This window comes from Caretta caretta, chromosome 2 (assembly GCF_965140235.1).
Source record: "Caretta caretta isolate rCarCar2 chromosome 2, rCarCar1.hap1, whole genome shotgun sequence".
Classification (NCBI taxonomy): domain Eukaryota; kingdom Metazoa; phylum Chordata; order Testudines; family Cheloniidae; genus Caretta; species Caretta caretta.
The window spans coordinates 74232417-74248455 of record NC_134207.1 but is presented as its reverse complement, the minus strand read 5'-3'; the positions used below and the strand labels follow the sequence as shown (position 1 = coordinate 74248455).

At 42.8% G+C, this 16039-nt stretch overlaps 1 protein-coding gene across 3 annotated transcripts in view; it reads right to left on the bottom strand.

The window, feature by feature from the left end:
- Positions 1-1741: 1741 nt before the first annotated feature.
- LOC125632429 (uncharacterized) overlaps positions 1742-16039 on the bottom strand; it is a 34533-nt gene continuing 20235 nt past the window's right edge. For 2 of the 3 annotated variants that reach the window (XM_048840616.2, XM_048840617.2), the window contains exons 9-11: positions 5921-6108; positions 3348-3490; positions 1742-1902 (exon numbers count right to left, since the gene is read on the bottom strand). In XM_048840616.2, coding sequence (XP_048696573.2) covers positions 1879-1902; positions 3348-3490; positions 5921-6108 — 355 coding nt within the window. In that variant the 3' untranslated portion in view covers positions 1742-1878. Of the gene's footprint in view, positions 1903-3347; positions 3491-5920; positions 6109-16039 lie in introns of those variants that run through there. The other variant, XM_048840618.2, reaches the window with a different exon arrangement.

Below are 16039 nucleotides of genomic sequence, written 5' to 3'. Positions count from 1 at the left end.
TTCCTAGGGGAAAAAAATCAGGTCTCTCTCAGTCACTGTTTTCTACACCTCATTACCAGAATGACTCAGCAGAAATGACACTGCAATGTGATCAGCCACCATAAATTCTGAGTTTCAAGCACAAGTTATTTCAGAATGAAACATTCTGCTTTGCAGCCAAGAGTAAGAAAACATAGTTCAGATTGTTAGCTGACTGGTAGTGGGACTAAAACCCATATTCTTTACCACAACAGACTCCAATGAGACTGCAGAAATTGTTTATTTTAGGACAAGTCCTGAGATCTTTACAAGCAAGCAAAAACAAACTGCTTTGGATTTTATTAATCTGAGTTTTGCTTCAGTAAAATATGAGTCAAGAGCTCAGCATCTGACTGTTTACAAATTATCCAACTGAGCGGTAACTGGATCACACGCCTTTTCAAAGAGGTCTGCGTATCCAAACAAGCTGTAGACTCATCTGCACAACTGAACAGTTATGACACTTAAGCTGTTTCATGTTGCTTGGACTTAGAAATACAATAAATGGACTGAACTATTTGTATTATGTCTTCATGGGATTTAAAACGATACAAAATTATACATCAACATTTCAAAAGCTACAGGCAAGTAAAAAGCAAAAAGATTTACAAAAGCTAAATCCTGAACTGTTCCACGTCTATTCCCCTTAGAGATGTTGTGGCTTCTTGTATATCTATGTTTTCCTTTAGATGAAACAAATTCCTCTCATATATTACATTCATCATTCATATATTCTCATATATTACATATCATTCATCTTCTAATTGAATTCTTTGAGTTCTTTGGAAGTAATTTCTGTCATATCAACATACCAATCTCTTAAAATTAGGACTCGAAAGGTTCTCCAAGCCTGAAGTATCAGTCTCTTGCATAACCCAAGATAATTGCAATTCATCTTGAAAAGATTTTTGTAGTCCTATTTACTGATAAAACCTCATATAGCAAATATTTCATTTCATATTGGACTCCTGGACACTTGTTTAAATGTGTTCTACTTGGACAGTGAAGGGTTCTGGTAATATGGGAAACAGGATGGTAATTTGTTATATTATTTGGCAATATATTAGTACTAGAAATTCCTGGTCAAATATTACCAATGTTTACTTCTGGGGCAATTCTAAGCCAAAAAGTTAAAAATTCTGCACATATTTTAAAATTCTGCATATTTTATTTCGCAAAATAACACTATATAATCATACCAGTTTCAACTATTTTGGTAATTTATTTCAAAATACCTGTCAGCAATTATGTCTGTAACAATACAGACAAAAAAATCCCCCCAGCAGAAGAGAGTTAAAGAAACCCATATGACAACTCAGTGCCTGTTTCTCTGCTTCTTCCCCCTCAGAGCCCAGCCAGGGAGCCAGATACTACACCGCTCCCCCCAGAGCCCAGCTGCAGGGCGCCCCCAAGTCCAGACACTCGCCCCCACCTCTCGCAGCCAAGCTGCGCACCCCTCCCCAGATCAGACACTCGCACCCGCTTGCCTCCAGAGCCCAGCTGCGGGGTGACCCCCCAGCCCAGACACTCACACCCGTTCCCCCAGAGCCCAGCCACAGGGTGCTCCCAAGGCCCAGACACTTGCACCCTTCCCCCAAAACCCCAGCTGCGCCGCGCCACCCCCCCACCGCCCAGACACACACACACCCTTTCCCCAGTGCCCAGCTGCAGGAGTAAGTATTATAGAAATATACTGAATCATAAAGTAGCGGATGAGTCAGAATTAAATTTGTAACATATGCCTTTCTTGTACAGTTGTGCTTGGATAGTTTTTGGCTAGAGTTTCAGAGTATTCGTTATTGAAAATGAAGAAAGAATTCATACATTCAGAACTGGGTGAGATTGCACGTGCAGTTCTGCTCACTGACTTGGTGTTCCAGCTCTCTGAAAAAAAAAAAAAAAAAGAGTCAGAGGTCAGTTTCAGAAAGGAGGATTTCCCTCCCTTTTGCTTACAATTATAAGGCATGACTATTCTCACATTGGTGTAAAAAGAATAACTCTTTACAACAATTTTGTTACTTCAGATTCTAATCACATACTGATGTATCTTAGATCATTAGCCTTTCTTTGCCATCAGGATAAATGGGACACTAAAAGAGGCTGTGATGGGATGAAGCAAGGATGGAAGGGGTGTGTATTGTGGGATGGGGTCCTGGATTTTTACTTACTTCACATTCATAGTTTGTATAGGAATGGGAACTTTGCCAGCCTACTGTGCTTTGACGCTGTAACACATGTGACGCTGATGTCCACAAAAATCAAATTTCCGGCTCCTTCTCTGCTTCACTCCTCTACCTCCTTGTTGTCAGTGCCATCTATCCTCTTTGTTTACACATTTGGGATTGTCCAGGCTAAACCTAAAGCACTTGGACAGGTATTTGCTAATTCAAAGTATCTATTATTAATTATTTATAGAAAAACTACGGTGTGTGTTCACTTAACATGTACAATGAGAAAGAAGTAGCTGGAGAGCCAAATAGCTGTGAGTTTGTTTAACCCTTCCCCCTCCCAAAAAGGGAAACTTGGGAATTTTGTTTCTGTCCTGAATAAAGGAGGAATGCAGATGTGGGAAAGAGTTTAGGGTGATTTTATTTGTTTGCTTTGACCCAGAAGAAAGAGGGAATTAAGGAGTTTTGCTTAATCCTGAGAAAAAAGAATCGATGAACTCCACTGTTTCTCTGACCCTGGAAAGGGGGTACTTTAGGACTATATTTATTACATGCCCGAAAGAAAACACTTCTTGTTTCAGTTTCCTTTCTTGATTTGACTGAGATTCTTTATGGCAGAAGGACTACTCACATGTAGGGACATTCCATATATTCCCCCTCTTTTCCCACTGCCTCTCCAATATTCAGAATACTACCAGTGAGCACATTAACTGAACTCCAGTCTTTGCAGGATAGCTGGGTTAGAGCCTGAATATGTATATTTTCCCCTGATAAGTGGGATTACCTTTGTTCTTTTGTAATACTCTGAAATTACCCCTCGGACACTGATTTAAAATAGATTCTGTAGAACCAAATACTTAAATAAAACTCAACTCCTCCACTTTCCATGAAACATAAAATTCATGGGACGACATAGTAGATTTTAACTCTTTTCTGTATGGGGGAGGGAGCCTTACACGCTAACTCAGATCTTTGCCATGATCAAAGAAACAGACGTTAAAGATGGAGGCCTATTAAACACCTAATCCTGCACTCATTGAGGTTGATGGATTGTACCCTACCGACAGTATATTCTTCAGAGCTTTGACCAGCCTAGTTTTGCCACCAAGACAGCTGCGAAATTTTACAGTAGTTTTCCCAGAGAGAAGTCCCTATTCTCACCTGTCTGTCCTCAGAATTAGGGTTGGACTCCTTATTGCTCTTTTTCCCCAGTATAGGTCTGTGTCTCAGAGGTTTCAGTCTCACTCTCCTGTCCTGACAAGTTCGCAACGACCGAGGTATTGTGGCATAAGGGCTATCAGACACTAGCAAAAGGAAAAAAATATGAAAGGAATTAGCAAGGGACAAAGGTTTGACTGGAAATCTGAAATGCACATGTAATATATAGGTGCATGTGTCCCATTGTGAGATGGTTATGAATATAACCATCCACAGAAAGGGAAATTTAGGTTAGACATTAAGGCCTGGTCTGCACTGGTGGGGGGGATTGATCTAAGTTACGCAACTTCAGCTAAGTGAATAATGTAGCTGAAGTCAACGTACTTAGACCTACTCACCGCAGTGTCTAGGGTGAGTCGACTGCTGCTGCTCCCCCGTCGACTCTGCCTGCGCCTCTTGTGGCGCTGGAGTACAGGAATCAACGGGAAAGCGCTCGGGGCTCGATTTATTGTGTCTAGACTCAACGGGATAAATCGATCCCCGCTGGATCAATCACTGCCCGCCGATCCCGCGGATAGTGTAGACATACCCTAAGAAAAACATCTTATCTCTAAGTGTAGTTAAGCACTGGAACAAATTACGTAAATTGTGGAATCCCTGTCATTGGAGGTTTTTAGGAGCAGGTTAGCCAAACATCTGAAAGGGATGGTCTAGATCAGTGCTACTCAAAGTAGTGGTCTGCGCACCGGTGCCGGTCCACAAGCCATCGGCTGTCGATCTGCGTGCACATCGGAAAAAAAATTGCCGGTCCCCCATATCAGATAGCTTGAGAAGCACTGGTCTAGATAATACTTAGTTCTGCCTCAGTGCAGGGAACTGAACTAGATGTGCCTTCCAGTCTGACATTTTTATGATATTAAGGTGGCAATGGGATTGGAGGGATCAGGACAGACTGCAAACCTAATTCTGGCCCTCCAATAAGAGCACCACATCCCTCACCACTTGCTCTGTAACATGCTTCACAGCATCAGAGCTCCTTTGTTCCAGTGCAGTTCCATCTCAATCATTTTACAGTTTAAACAACACAAAAATCCACGCCTTTCTCCTTTTCTTGTTACACATCCACAGTAAGAAGCATTGCACCCAACCCTCTCTCTATTACATTTTTCTACACTCTGCCATGCACTGGAATTTGGAACCCTCCGAATCTTGTTGCCAGAGAATCTGGCACACTTTAGAGTCTGAACGACATATAAAGCACCCAATGATTTAACTGAGAAGAGCCCAGCAGAGACACAAGGCCCAAGTTCATACTTAAGATAATATGGTAATACAGTAATAGTTTTAGATTTAATGCATATCCACTTCCCTCCCTGCCACCCAGTACAATAATAAAATGAATATAAATCAAGGGAAACCAACTTGGGAAAAATGTCAGGAGGAAAAAGAAGGGGATGGAAATCTCTGGAGGTGGCATGAAAGCCCAGGGGTGAGCTGGAAGACCACTGGGTAGTCAGGGAACAGGAGGAAAAGTCACAAGCAGGCACCCTCGTAGTGATAAGCACTCTAAACTTGACCTCACTTTTCCATCTGCCAAATCCAGTATCACCAACTTCAAGAGAGCAAAATTCATGAGTGAGAACCCCCAAAATCATGAGATTGGCCTGAAAAATCATGACTATAAAAAAATCCATGATATTGTGTTTTTTAGGTCATTCTCTTCATTTTTGAACCCCCCCCCCATCCCCAGGGTGTGTGCATGTGACAATTAGTGTTGCCCGCTCTCCCGCATGTACTAGATAACATGATTTTGGCCCGTGCTGCAGGTGCTCTCACCCCCACATCTGCCTGTCTTCTACCCAGCAATTAATCCTGTCCTCCAGTCCATCAGTTATGTTCCCCACCCAACCTCCCTCAATTCAGTCCCCAGCTACCATCATCACTACCCCATCAGTTCTATCCCCGCTACCCCATCAAACCTCACTGCCCATAGCTCACCCTTTCATCACTCACTCCATCTGCTCAGAACCCACCATCAATACCGTCCCCCACCCCATCAGATCCCACCATACTCACTTCGGCCCCCCTGCAGCCCCCAGGCCATAGTTCAGCCCTCCCAGCCTCACCTCTGCTCCTCTTAGGGTTCTTCACCCTCCCCAGGCTTCGGGGAGCTGCAGTGGGGTCCCCTCTCCCACATCCCAGGCTGACAACCAGAGCCCCGCTGCACAAAATCCTGAGATTTAAGAGTTCTATTGTGAGATCATGAGTAAGGCTTAATTTTGCTTAGAAATCGCATCTCTCATGATAAATTCATGAGAGATGGCATGTCTGCAAATCCTCCTGCAATGACAAGCACTTCCAAATCCCCTTTCCCTTGCGGCCAGAACTGACAAGTACTCCAACTTCCAAACCTTACATACTCCTTCCTCCCATTCTCAATTTGACCTACTTTTTCCACACCCTGCAGCTGTGCCCCTAGAAGAAAGGTGTTCTCATTTTCCATATCAAAACATGGTCAGCTAAGGAGAGAAGCAAATTAAAGTGATTATGCACAGTGAGAAAATAATCGTTCTTACAGCTGGCAGTATCACTCAGGCTGTGTAGCGATTTCAACAGTTGGCTGGTGGGAAGCCCTATTAGCCGAGAAGCCTGGCAAAAATAAGTAAGACCATTGCACTTTCTATTCGGTGAGGTCTTCGGGTAGTCAGTGGGACTCTTCTGCTGAAAGCTCCTCCAGAAGTTTCTTTGCTTTATCACATAATAACTAGGAAAATAAAACTCAGTTACTATACCCTGAGGATGAAACCATCAACGCACCATGGACCAAGAGCAATTTTTTCAAAAGTGCCAGAACGACTTGGGCTTCTAAGTCTAATTTCTAAAAGTCACTTAGGTTCCTTTGGCTATTGGCACCCAACTATATAAATGGGAAACATCCAGATCTGCCACAGACTGTCTGCACAATAAAATACTGGATCTTGTGTTAACGATTTCATAGCAATTAACCAGCAATTCCCTTCCTGAGTATTAAATATTTCTGTATACCCTCATAGATCATGAATTGTGACCATTACTAAGATGCAGTGATAAATAAATGTGAACAGATTTTTTCCCCCTTAATTCTCCCCCCTTGATTTGTTTCAGGCGTTTTTTGTATGAAAACAATAGAAAGATTATATTAAAAATATCTGTGTTGAGGAGATCAGCAGAGGGCCAGAATAAAATGGCTGCCTACAGGCTGAGCTTTGAGGGGATAGCAAAGGAATCTGTCTCCACTGACCCCCAAAACCTACTAAATTCCACAAAAGAAACGCACAGAGTTGCAAGGATGGATTTGCCAAGAAAATCAAAAAATTCAAAAAGATACCTCACTGAAAAGAGTGTTTTTGGCTCACAGCTTGGAGAGACCTCTCAGACTCCACATGAAGACTTTGCAGCCAAATCAGACAGAAATGCCAGGGCTAAGAAAACTCAAATGGGAACCAAAACAGACGTTCTGGAGATGATCTCTGAGTTTAAGGCCATGAGAGATGATCTGATGAACAACTTCTTGCAGTAAAGAAGGAAGTTGAAAACTTGGAAGAGCAAGTCACTGTGCTAGAGACTGGCCTCAGAGAAGCAAGTGAGAGAAAAACAGAGCTGCAGAGCCACAAGGCACTGATGGAATACACAGAGAAAGCGAAATGCAGCTTAAATTAGTTGATATAGAAAACAGATAGAGAAGGAACAACATCAGAAATATAGGGGCTGCCTGAAACCACTGAAGGAGGAAGCCCAATCTGGTATGTAAAAAACTTTTAATTGTGGAGTTGTTACATCTGAGCTGTCTGGAAGAGGTAAAAGTGGAGACAGAACATATGGCACTGCTCCCCCTGCCTGGGCCTCATAGATTCATACACTTCAAGGCCAGAAGCAACCATCATAATCATTTAGTCTTACCTCCAGCACATCGCAAGCATCAGAGCCTCACCCATCCACTCCTGCAAGAGGCTCATATCTTCTGGCTCAGTTACTGAAGTACTCAAATCTTCATTTAAATATTTCAGGTTACAGAGAATCCACAATTTACTCTAGTTCAAACCAGCAAGTGACTCAGGCCCTATGCTCGTAATAAAAAACCTATACACCTAATTGTGAAATTTTACAGTTAGGTATATAATTGATTTAGTTGATCTTGGTCCTGCTTTGAGCAGGGGGCTGGGACTGTATCACCTCCTGAGATCTCTTCCAACCCTAATCTTCTATGAATCTATGATTCATGATTATTAGCAGAAAAAAATAAAATATTAAAAAAGCCAGAGAGCATTCAGAGCTCATGCTCCAAGGCCACAAGCTGCAATTTTTCCATGATCTCTCCGCCCTAACTTTAAAAAAAGAGGAGAGAGCTGGGGAAAATGACAGCATCACTTAAGAGGGCAGAATTCTGCTACAAATGGGAATTCCCATTTAAACTCTTATTCAGCTTCCAAAATTAGCATTTTACACTAAAAGTGGCAAAAAGAGTCCTGTGGCACCTTATAGACTAACAGACGTATTGGAGCATGAGCTTTCATGGGTGAATACCCACTTCATCGGATGCATGTAGTGGAAATTTCCAGAGGCAGGTATAAATATGCAAGCTAGAATCAGTGATAATGAGGTTAGTTCAATCAGGGAGGATGAGGCCCTCTTCTAGCAGTTGAGGTATGAACACCAAGGGAAGAGAAACTGCTTTTGTAGTTGGCTAGCCATTCATAGTCTTAAGGATTAAACAAAGACTGAATGGCAGACATCCGGAATGAACAACTGAACAGTAACTATGCTAATGTTTTAAAGCAAATAGTATGAAGGTTGCTTTAATCGAGGTGATCAGTAAAGCGTTCTTCTGTATTTAATATGTGGAGGAAATAAAGGACTATAAGGGGGGGAATACCAAGGATGGAGGAAATAGAGAGGGGGTGGGGAGGAACCATTAGGGGTACTGCGTAAATCCTTCTCGTAACTCAAATGATCAGATAGGAATTTATCCATAAGGGCGAGGGTCAAGGTCCTTTAGGTGAAGATTGTACCTCCATTGGATTGCAAGAGAAGTAGTCCAAGTGTTCATGACAGGGTAGTACAAGGGTTTAGGGTTCAGAAAAGCACAGTTATCTGGGGGCTGTTTTACATGTTATGCTGGTATTTTATTTATGAAATTAGAGTAAAGGTAATGCAGGAGAGGAGAGAGGATTAATATGAGAAATAGATATGAAACTTTATGAACAAAAAACATGTCATCAAGCAACTGAAGAATCACAATAATTTCTAGTTTTTCAGGACACTAGTTACTCTCAATGGTTCTTCCTTTTAAAAATGATATCTTCGAATGTCAAAGGGCTAAATAATGTCATTAAAAAACAAAGTCCTGGTAGAACTGAAAAAACCCTCAGATTATTCTACTTCAAGACACTCCTGTTTAGGAGTGGCAAATAATGGGCAGGAAAGGTTACTGATTTCAACAGACTTTTTGCTTCAGCTTAAAAATAAAAAATATATATATATATATTTGCATACATGGCTGATGAATGCACTGATGCAAACGGGCATCAAGTATTACGTCATTGTGTACGTTATCTTGATGTCAGTAGGCCAGCAGATGCATTTCTAGATGTCCAAGTTATAGAAGATACATCGGTTGCGTCTGTGACAACCCACATCTTGAAGTGTTAAATGCTTGTCAATTGGACCCCAAACGGATGGCTGCTTGTGCATTTGATGGAGCTGCAGACTTCTCTGAAAGACATGGTGGAGTACAAGCTTTGCTCAGAGAAAAGTATAACCCTAATCTTTCCTATACACACTACAGAGGCCATCTTCTCCAACTAGTGCTAGTTCGAGCTGTAGACTCTTCAAAAGACATTTTAAAAGCTATAAATGTAATGTCTTCATTATATTCTTTTTTCAGCAAGAGTCCAGAAAGACTGAATATCCTGGAAAATACAGAAGATACACTGGGACTGAAGTTCAAATTAGTCCAACTTGAGAAAACCCTCTGGCTTTCTCATGCCTTGGCTGTTGTCTTAAAATTACTCCAGCTGTTATTACTGGCTTTGGAAAGTATCTACCAAGATGGGATGGATCTAAGCAGCGAGGCTGGTGGACTACTTTTGCTACTATGTTCAGAAAAGACTATTGCCATTCTCTCTCTTCTAAGTCTACTGTTGAAACCACTTGGGTCATTAAACAATGCCATCCAGGCATCTGCTACAACCATAGTAGATCTTTGTCCAGCAATAGATCAATCAGAGAGCTATCCATTGAAAAAGTACTGGAAGAAGCAAAGACTTCAGTCCAGAAGTTGACTAATGAAGGCATTTATATTGAATCCTTAAGTGAAGAGGACAAGAAGTGTTTGTTAAGACAACTGAAAAAGTACACAGACTTGATTCTTAAAAATCTACAACAGCGACCTCTAGGGTCTACTCAACCTCTATGTAGCTTTTACAGATCCCTGTCTTATAAAACACCGACAGTTGAGTAGAGTAAGGCACTACCAGCAATGGGCAGCAATGGGACTGCCATGTGCTCAGGACAGAATACAGAATTTGAACACACAGTGGAATGTCATACAACAAATGAATGAAGATTTGACTTCAGCTTCTTTTTTTATCATCACTAGTGGCTCAACACGATCTTTGTGCTATGTTTCCTGCGATGAAAGAAGTAGAAATTCATCTCTTGCTACTCCCAGTCACAACAGCTACAGTTGCACATTCTTTTTCATCACTGAATAGAATTTTGTGTTCTGAAAGAAGTCGACTTCTGCCTGATCATGTGAATGAACTAACGAGCATATCAATTGAAGGCCTGGAAGTACCAGACACACGAGAAGCCACGAAAGATGAATGCATTGCATTCAAGAAGTTCATTAACAGAATTGTGCAAAATTATAAGAAACCAAGAAGGATGGAGATGTAATACTTCATAGAAGCCTTGAGTAGCGAACTTTAATTTGTGTGATGATTTTAAAACAGGAGTTAAATCTAATAAAATGGTCATGAAACATTTTTCAGTTTTTAATATGGTGCCATACAGTCCACCTTCACTCTCACCCCACATCAGCCCTGACCACCCCACCCCCCCCCAAGTAAATTCAAACACACACCCCCCCATTTCAATTCCTGGGAAAAACAGTGGGCAGATCTGATCAAACAGACTAGGGAGATAGGGAAGCAGGTAGGTACATCATTGGCGTTCTCGGTGCCAACAATTCAGTCTCCCAGATTGCTGGAGAGAATTGCACCCAGGGGAAGAGATTACATATTTTATTCACACCTCAGTTATACACTAGAACAGAGTTAATATTAATCTCTAAATCCTTAATGAAGCTGGCAAGAGCTACAGAAATTGGCAGCATTAAGATCATGTACCAGTGGAAATAACATCTGATCACTTGAATGGGTCCCAAAAGGTCACTTTTTTGAAAAATGAACTGCTTGCTTCTCCAAGATCAAGTTGCAGCAATTAAATGGGACAATGTTCAAAATTTTCAAATAAATGCCACAGACAATATAAAAAGAGGCCGTCTCTAGGTGGCAGGGAAAGCAGTATTTAGGCCTTCAGTTGATAAGCAGAGTCTTTCAATTGAAAAAAAAGAAAGGAGCTCAAGAACAAATAGAACTAGAACAGGAGATAAAAAGCTTACAAGACATTCATAAAAACACAGGTTAAAAAAACCCTATCAACCATTAACTAATATTAGGAGAAAACTGAACATATTGATAACAAATTCCACTGAAAAAACCCATAAGTATGCAAAGCACAAATTTTATGAAAAAGGAAATAAAGAGTAATAGACTATTGGCTGAAAAGCTTAAAGGGTTTCAAGAGCAATGTTTTATTCCACCAATTAAAAACAATCAGCTAAAAACAGTTACAAACTAATAAAATATGTGCTACATTTGCTTTTTTTTATAAAAATTTCTATACCTCAGTTACTCCGAGCTCTGAACTTATTTAAACATATCTGGAAGTAGAAGCTTGCCAAAGATAAGCAAAATTGATAAAGAAACTTCAGATAATGAAATAACAGAAGAAGAAATCCTACAGGCAATAGCAAGTATGAAAAATGGTACAACTCCAGGTCCTGATAGCTTTCTAGATGAATTTCACAAGGTTTAGGAGGTATTAGTGAGTTCCTTGAGAGGTACCTTCAACACTATTCTATTAGGGGAGGAACTTCCACAACCTATTAAAGAAGCTACTGAGGCTGTTGTCCATAAAAATGGAGAAGACCTCGTATAAGCTCATATCGCTGTTGAACCATGACAAAGATTTTAGCAAAACTATTTCCTAGGCAAATGCAGTCCATGCTCTTGGCTTATATAAATCCAGATCAAACTGGATTAATTAAGGATAGACAAATGTCAGACAATATTCAGAGAGTACTTGAAATCATCCATAATGCCAGATAAAAAAAATCAATATCTTTTGTTATCACTAAGGCTAAGATTTTGTCACAAATATTTTAGTAAAAGTCATGGACGGGTCATGGGCAATAAACAAAAATTTAGATGCCCCTGACCAGTCCCTGACTTTTACTAAAAATATCTCTGACAAAATGGGGAGGCGGGTTCAGCTCAGCACCCACTGCTGCTGGGGATCCTGGGTCCTTTACCGCTGCAATGAGTGAGAGCTCCGGGGTCCCCACCACAGGGCAGCTGAGCAGCTCTGGAGGGTGAGTGACAGCTGAGCAGCTCTGGAGGGCCCTCGCCACCCACAGCAGCATGGAGCTCGGGGTGGTTCCCCGCCACCTGGGGCAAGTGGGAGCTCCAGGATCCCTGCCACCCATGAGTTCCCCCGCCACTGGAGAGTCCCCATGCTGTTCCCTCTCTACCCCATGGAGAACAGAAAATGTCACGGAGGTCAATGGATTCCATGACTTCCATGACATAATTGTAACTTAGTTATCACCAGGCACAGAGAAAGTCTTTGATAGAGTAAAATGGACCTTTCTGTTTAAACTTCCTTCCCATGGACTTTGGCCCTCAGTTCATTAAATGCAGTTTACTCCAGCCCAAAAGCAGCTATTACACAGACAGACTAGGCAGGCATATCCAATGTTTTCTCTGCTGTTTGCACTGGCCATGGAGCCTTTTCTGCAGAGGATAAGGAACAACAAATCCATTGTAGGAATAAAATGTGCAGGTACACATCAGAAAAATCAGTATTTTAGTACTGCTTATCTTAGTAACTGTTGTTCTTTGAGATTTGTTGTGCACATATACATTCCACTAACAGTGTATATGCACCCAGTGCACTCAAGTCAGAGACTTCTGCCAGCAGTACCGCTAGGCAGCGCATGTACCCCGCTCTCCTCGTGCTCTTACATGAGGATATAAAAGGGGTATGTCCCCAGCCTCTCCCTCTGTTTTCGCACCGCTGTTCGTAGTATCCAAAGTGTCAGGAAGTGGGGAGGATTGTGGAATGTACATGTGCACAACACATCTCAAAGAACAACAGTTACTGTAAGGTAAGTAACCAGTATTTCTCCTCTCAGAGACTGTGCACATATACATATTAGGGCTGTAAAGCGATTAAAAAAAATTAATCATGCTTAAACACACTGTTAAATAATAATAGAAATACCATTTATTTAAATATTTTTGATGTTTTTTACATTTTCAAATATATTGATTTAAATTACAACACAAAATACAAAGTGTACAGTGCGCACTTAATCTTATTACAAATATTTGCACTGTAGAAAACAAAAGAAATCGTATTTTTCAATACACCTAATACAAGTACTGTAATGCAATCTCTTTATCATGAAAGTTAAACGTACAAATGTAGAATTATGTACAAAAAATAACTGAGACAAAAAAAAACAATGTAAAACTTTAGAGCCTACAAGTCCACTCAGTCCTACTTCTTGTTCAGCCAATTGCTCAGACAAACAAGCTTGGTTTCAATTTGCAGAAGGTAACTGTGACATTCTGTACCTCGGGGTAACACCCCCAGTGTTCATCCTTATATGACTGTATAGTATCTAATGCAAAGGTGTCTTCGGAAGGCCCATGATGTACTGAGCATTGTTGTTATGGTAATGTTATAGTAATCGTTGTTATAGTAATGTTATAGGCTGTAATTTCATGTATATATTTATGAGGCTGAAAATGTGTCCTCATGGCTTAAAGCAAGTCCAGGCAAAAACTTTCCAGAACCAGAGGGGCAGTTCACACCTCATCAGGGCGCGTATGGGACAAACCCAGCACAGTCTCACAGGAATAAAGAACACTGGCCTTGGCAACAACAAAGGATCTGCTGGACTCTCAAGTGAATCACCCCCCTTCCTTTGGTCAGTTTGGGACTGCGATGAGATAATGCTCATCTGACTCTGAAGGGGGGTGAGAGCCCAGAGGGAAGAAAGAACATGATAAAAGGGAGAGACTTTGCTATGCTCTTCCTCTCTCTTCCACCTACATCTACAGACACCACACCAAGCGAAAGAAGCACTAATCAAAGGGGAGAGCCTGACTGAAGGGCAACCAGCCAGCCTGTGGTGAGAAGCATCAAAGCCCTGGTCTATACTATGGGGTTAGGTCGAATTTAACTGCGTTAGGTCGATTTAAAAATGAACGTGTCTACACAACCAACCCCATTCCATCGACCTAAAGGGCTCTTAAAATCAACAGCTGTACTCCTCCCTGGCAAGGGGAGTAGTGTTAAACTCGATCCTGCTAGGTCAAATTTGGGGTAGTGCAGACGCAAGTCAACGGTATTGGCCTCCAGGAGCTATCCCAGAGTGCTCCAATGTGACCACTCTGGACAGCACTTTCAACTCCGATGCACTAGCCAGGTACACAGGAAAAGCCACGGGAAATTTTGAATTTCGTTTCCTGTTTGGTCAGTGTGGCGAGCTCAGCAGGACAGGTGACCATGCAGTCCCCCCAGAATCGCAAACGAGCTCCAGAATGGACCGAAAGGGAGACACTGGATCTGATTGCTGTATGGGGAGAAGAAACCATGCAGGCAGAACTCCGATCAAAAAGAAGAAATGCTAATATATATATATATATGCCAAAATCGCACAGGGCATGATGGACAGAAGCTACAACAGGGACACAGAGCAGTGCCACGTGAAAGTCAAGGAGCTCAGGCAAGCCTACCAAAAGACAAAGGAGGCAAACAGTCACTCCGGGTCAGAGTCCCATACATGCTGCTTCTATGATCAGCTGCATGCCATTCTAGGGGGGGACCCCACCACTACCTCACCAGTGTCCATGGGGGGCAGGGGGAGTCTCACGTAACAGGGAGGAGGATTTTGTGGATGAAGAAGAGCAGGAGGAGGAAGAGGAGGAGAAGAATGAGCAGCAGGCAAGCAGTGAATCCGTTCTCCCCAGCAGCCAGGACCTTTTCATCACCTCCCTTTTCATCACCTTTTCAATACCCTCCCAAGGCAGGATCCCCGACCCTGAAGCCGGAGAAGGCACCTCTGGTGAGTGCTCATTTGTAACTACAGTACAGGGTTTAAAAGCAATAGTGTTTAATGTTTGATTTGTCCTGAAGAATTGGGATGCATTCACGGCCAGTACAGCTACTGGAAAAGTCTGTTAACGTGTCTGGGGATGGAGCAGGAATCCTCCAGGGACATCTCCATGAAGCTCACCTGGAGGTACTCTGAAAGCCCTTGCAGAAGGTTTCTGGGAGGGCTGCCTTATTTCGTCCTCCACAGTAGGACACTTTACCACGCCAAGCCAGTAGCAAGTAGTCTGGAATCATTGCAGCACAAAGCATGGCAGTGAATGGTCCTAGGTTTTGGTCGCATTCAAGCAACATTCGGTCTTTATCTTTCTGTGTTAGCCTCCGGAGAGTGATATCATTCATGGTCACCTGGTTGAAATGGGGGAATTTTTGTAAGGGAACAGTAAAAGGACCCCATTCATGCTGGGTTGTTTGCATTTGGCTGAAAGGGATCATCCCAGAGAATAGCCACGCGGAGTGGGAGGGGTAAAGGGATCATCCCAGAGAATAGCCACGTGGAGTGGGAGGGGTAAAGGGATCATCCCAGAGAATAGCCACACGGTGGGGTGGGGGGAGGTGTGTGCTGTACATCCACCCGAAAACCACAGCCCCTCCTTTTAAATGTGAAACCCAACCGGCATTGCTTGCTATGGGAAAGGATGGCGCTGCAGTTTGAAACCATTCCCACGTGTTATGAAGGCATAAGAAGCCAACCCCATGTACCAAAAGGCTTACCATGGCTGCCTGGAAACCAAATTCTGTTGTCCAGCCGTTTGTGATGCGTCACCATACCGGCAGGCGCTCAATATGAAAGGCAAAATGCGACCTTGTACCTAAAGCAAATGTGCTGTCTGCTGTGAATTGCTTGATTCACTGGGACAAGGAGTCTGAGGGCAGAGCATGGGATTAGAGCAGAGGTGGGCAAACTACGGCCCGCGGCACCGTCCTGCCTGGCCCCTGAGCTCCTGGCCTGGGAGGCTCACCCTCGGCTCCTCCCCCACTGTTCCCCCTCCCACGCAGCCATGCTGCCGCGCTGAGCGGCATAGTAAGGGGGTGGTGGTGGCGGCGCACACAGCAGTGAAAAACTTGGGTAGGAGGTTCTGGGGGGCAGTCAGGGGACAGGGAGTGGTTAGGGGCGGGAGGTTCCGGGGAGAAGTCAGGGGACAGGGGGCGGTTGGATGAGGCAGAGGTTCTGGGGAGTTGGATAGGGT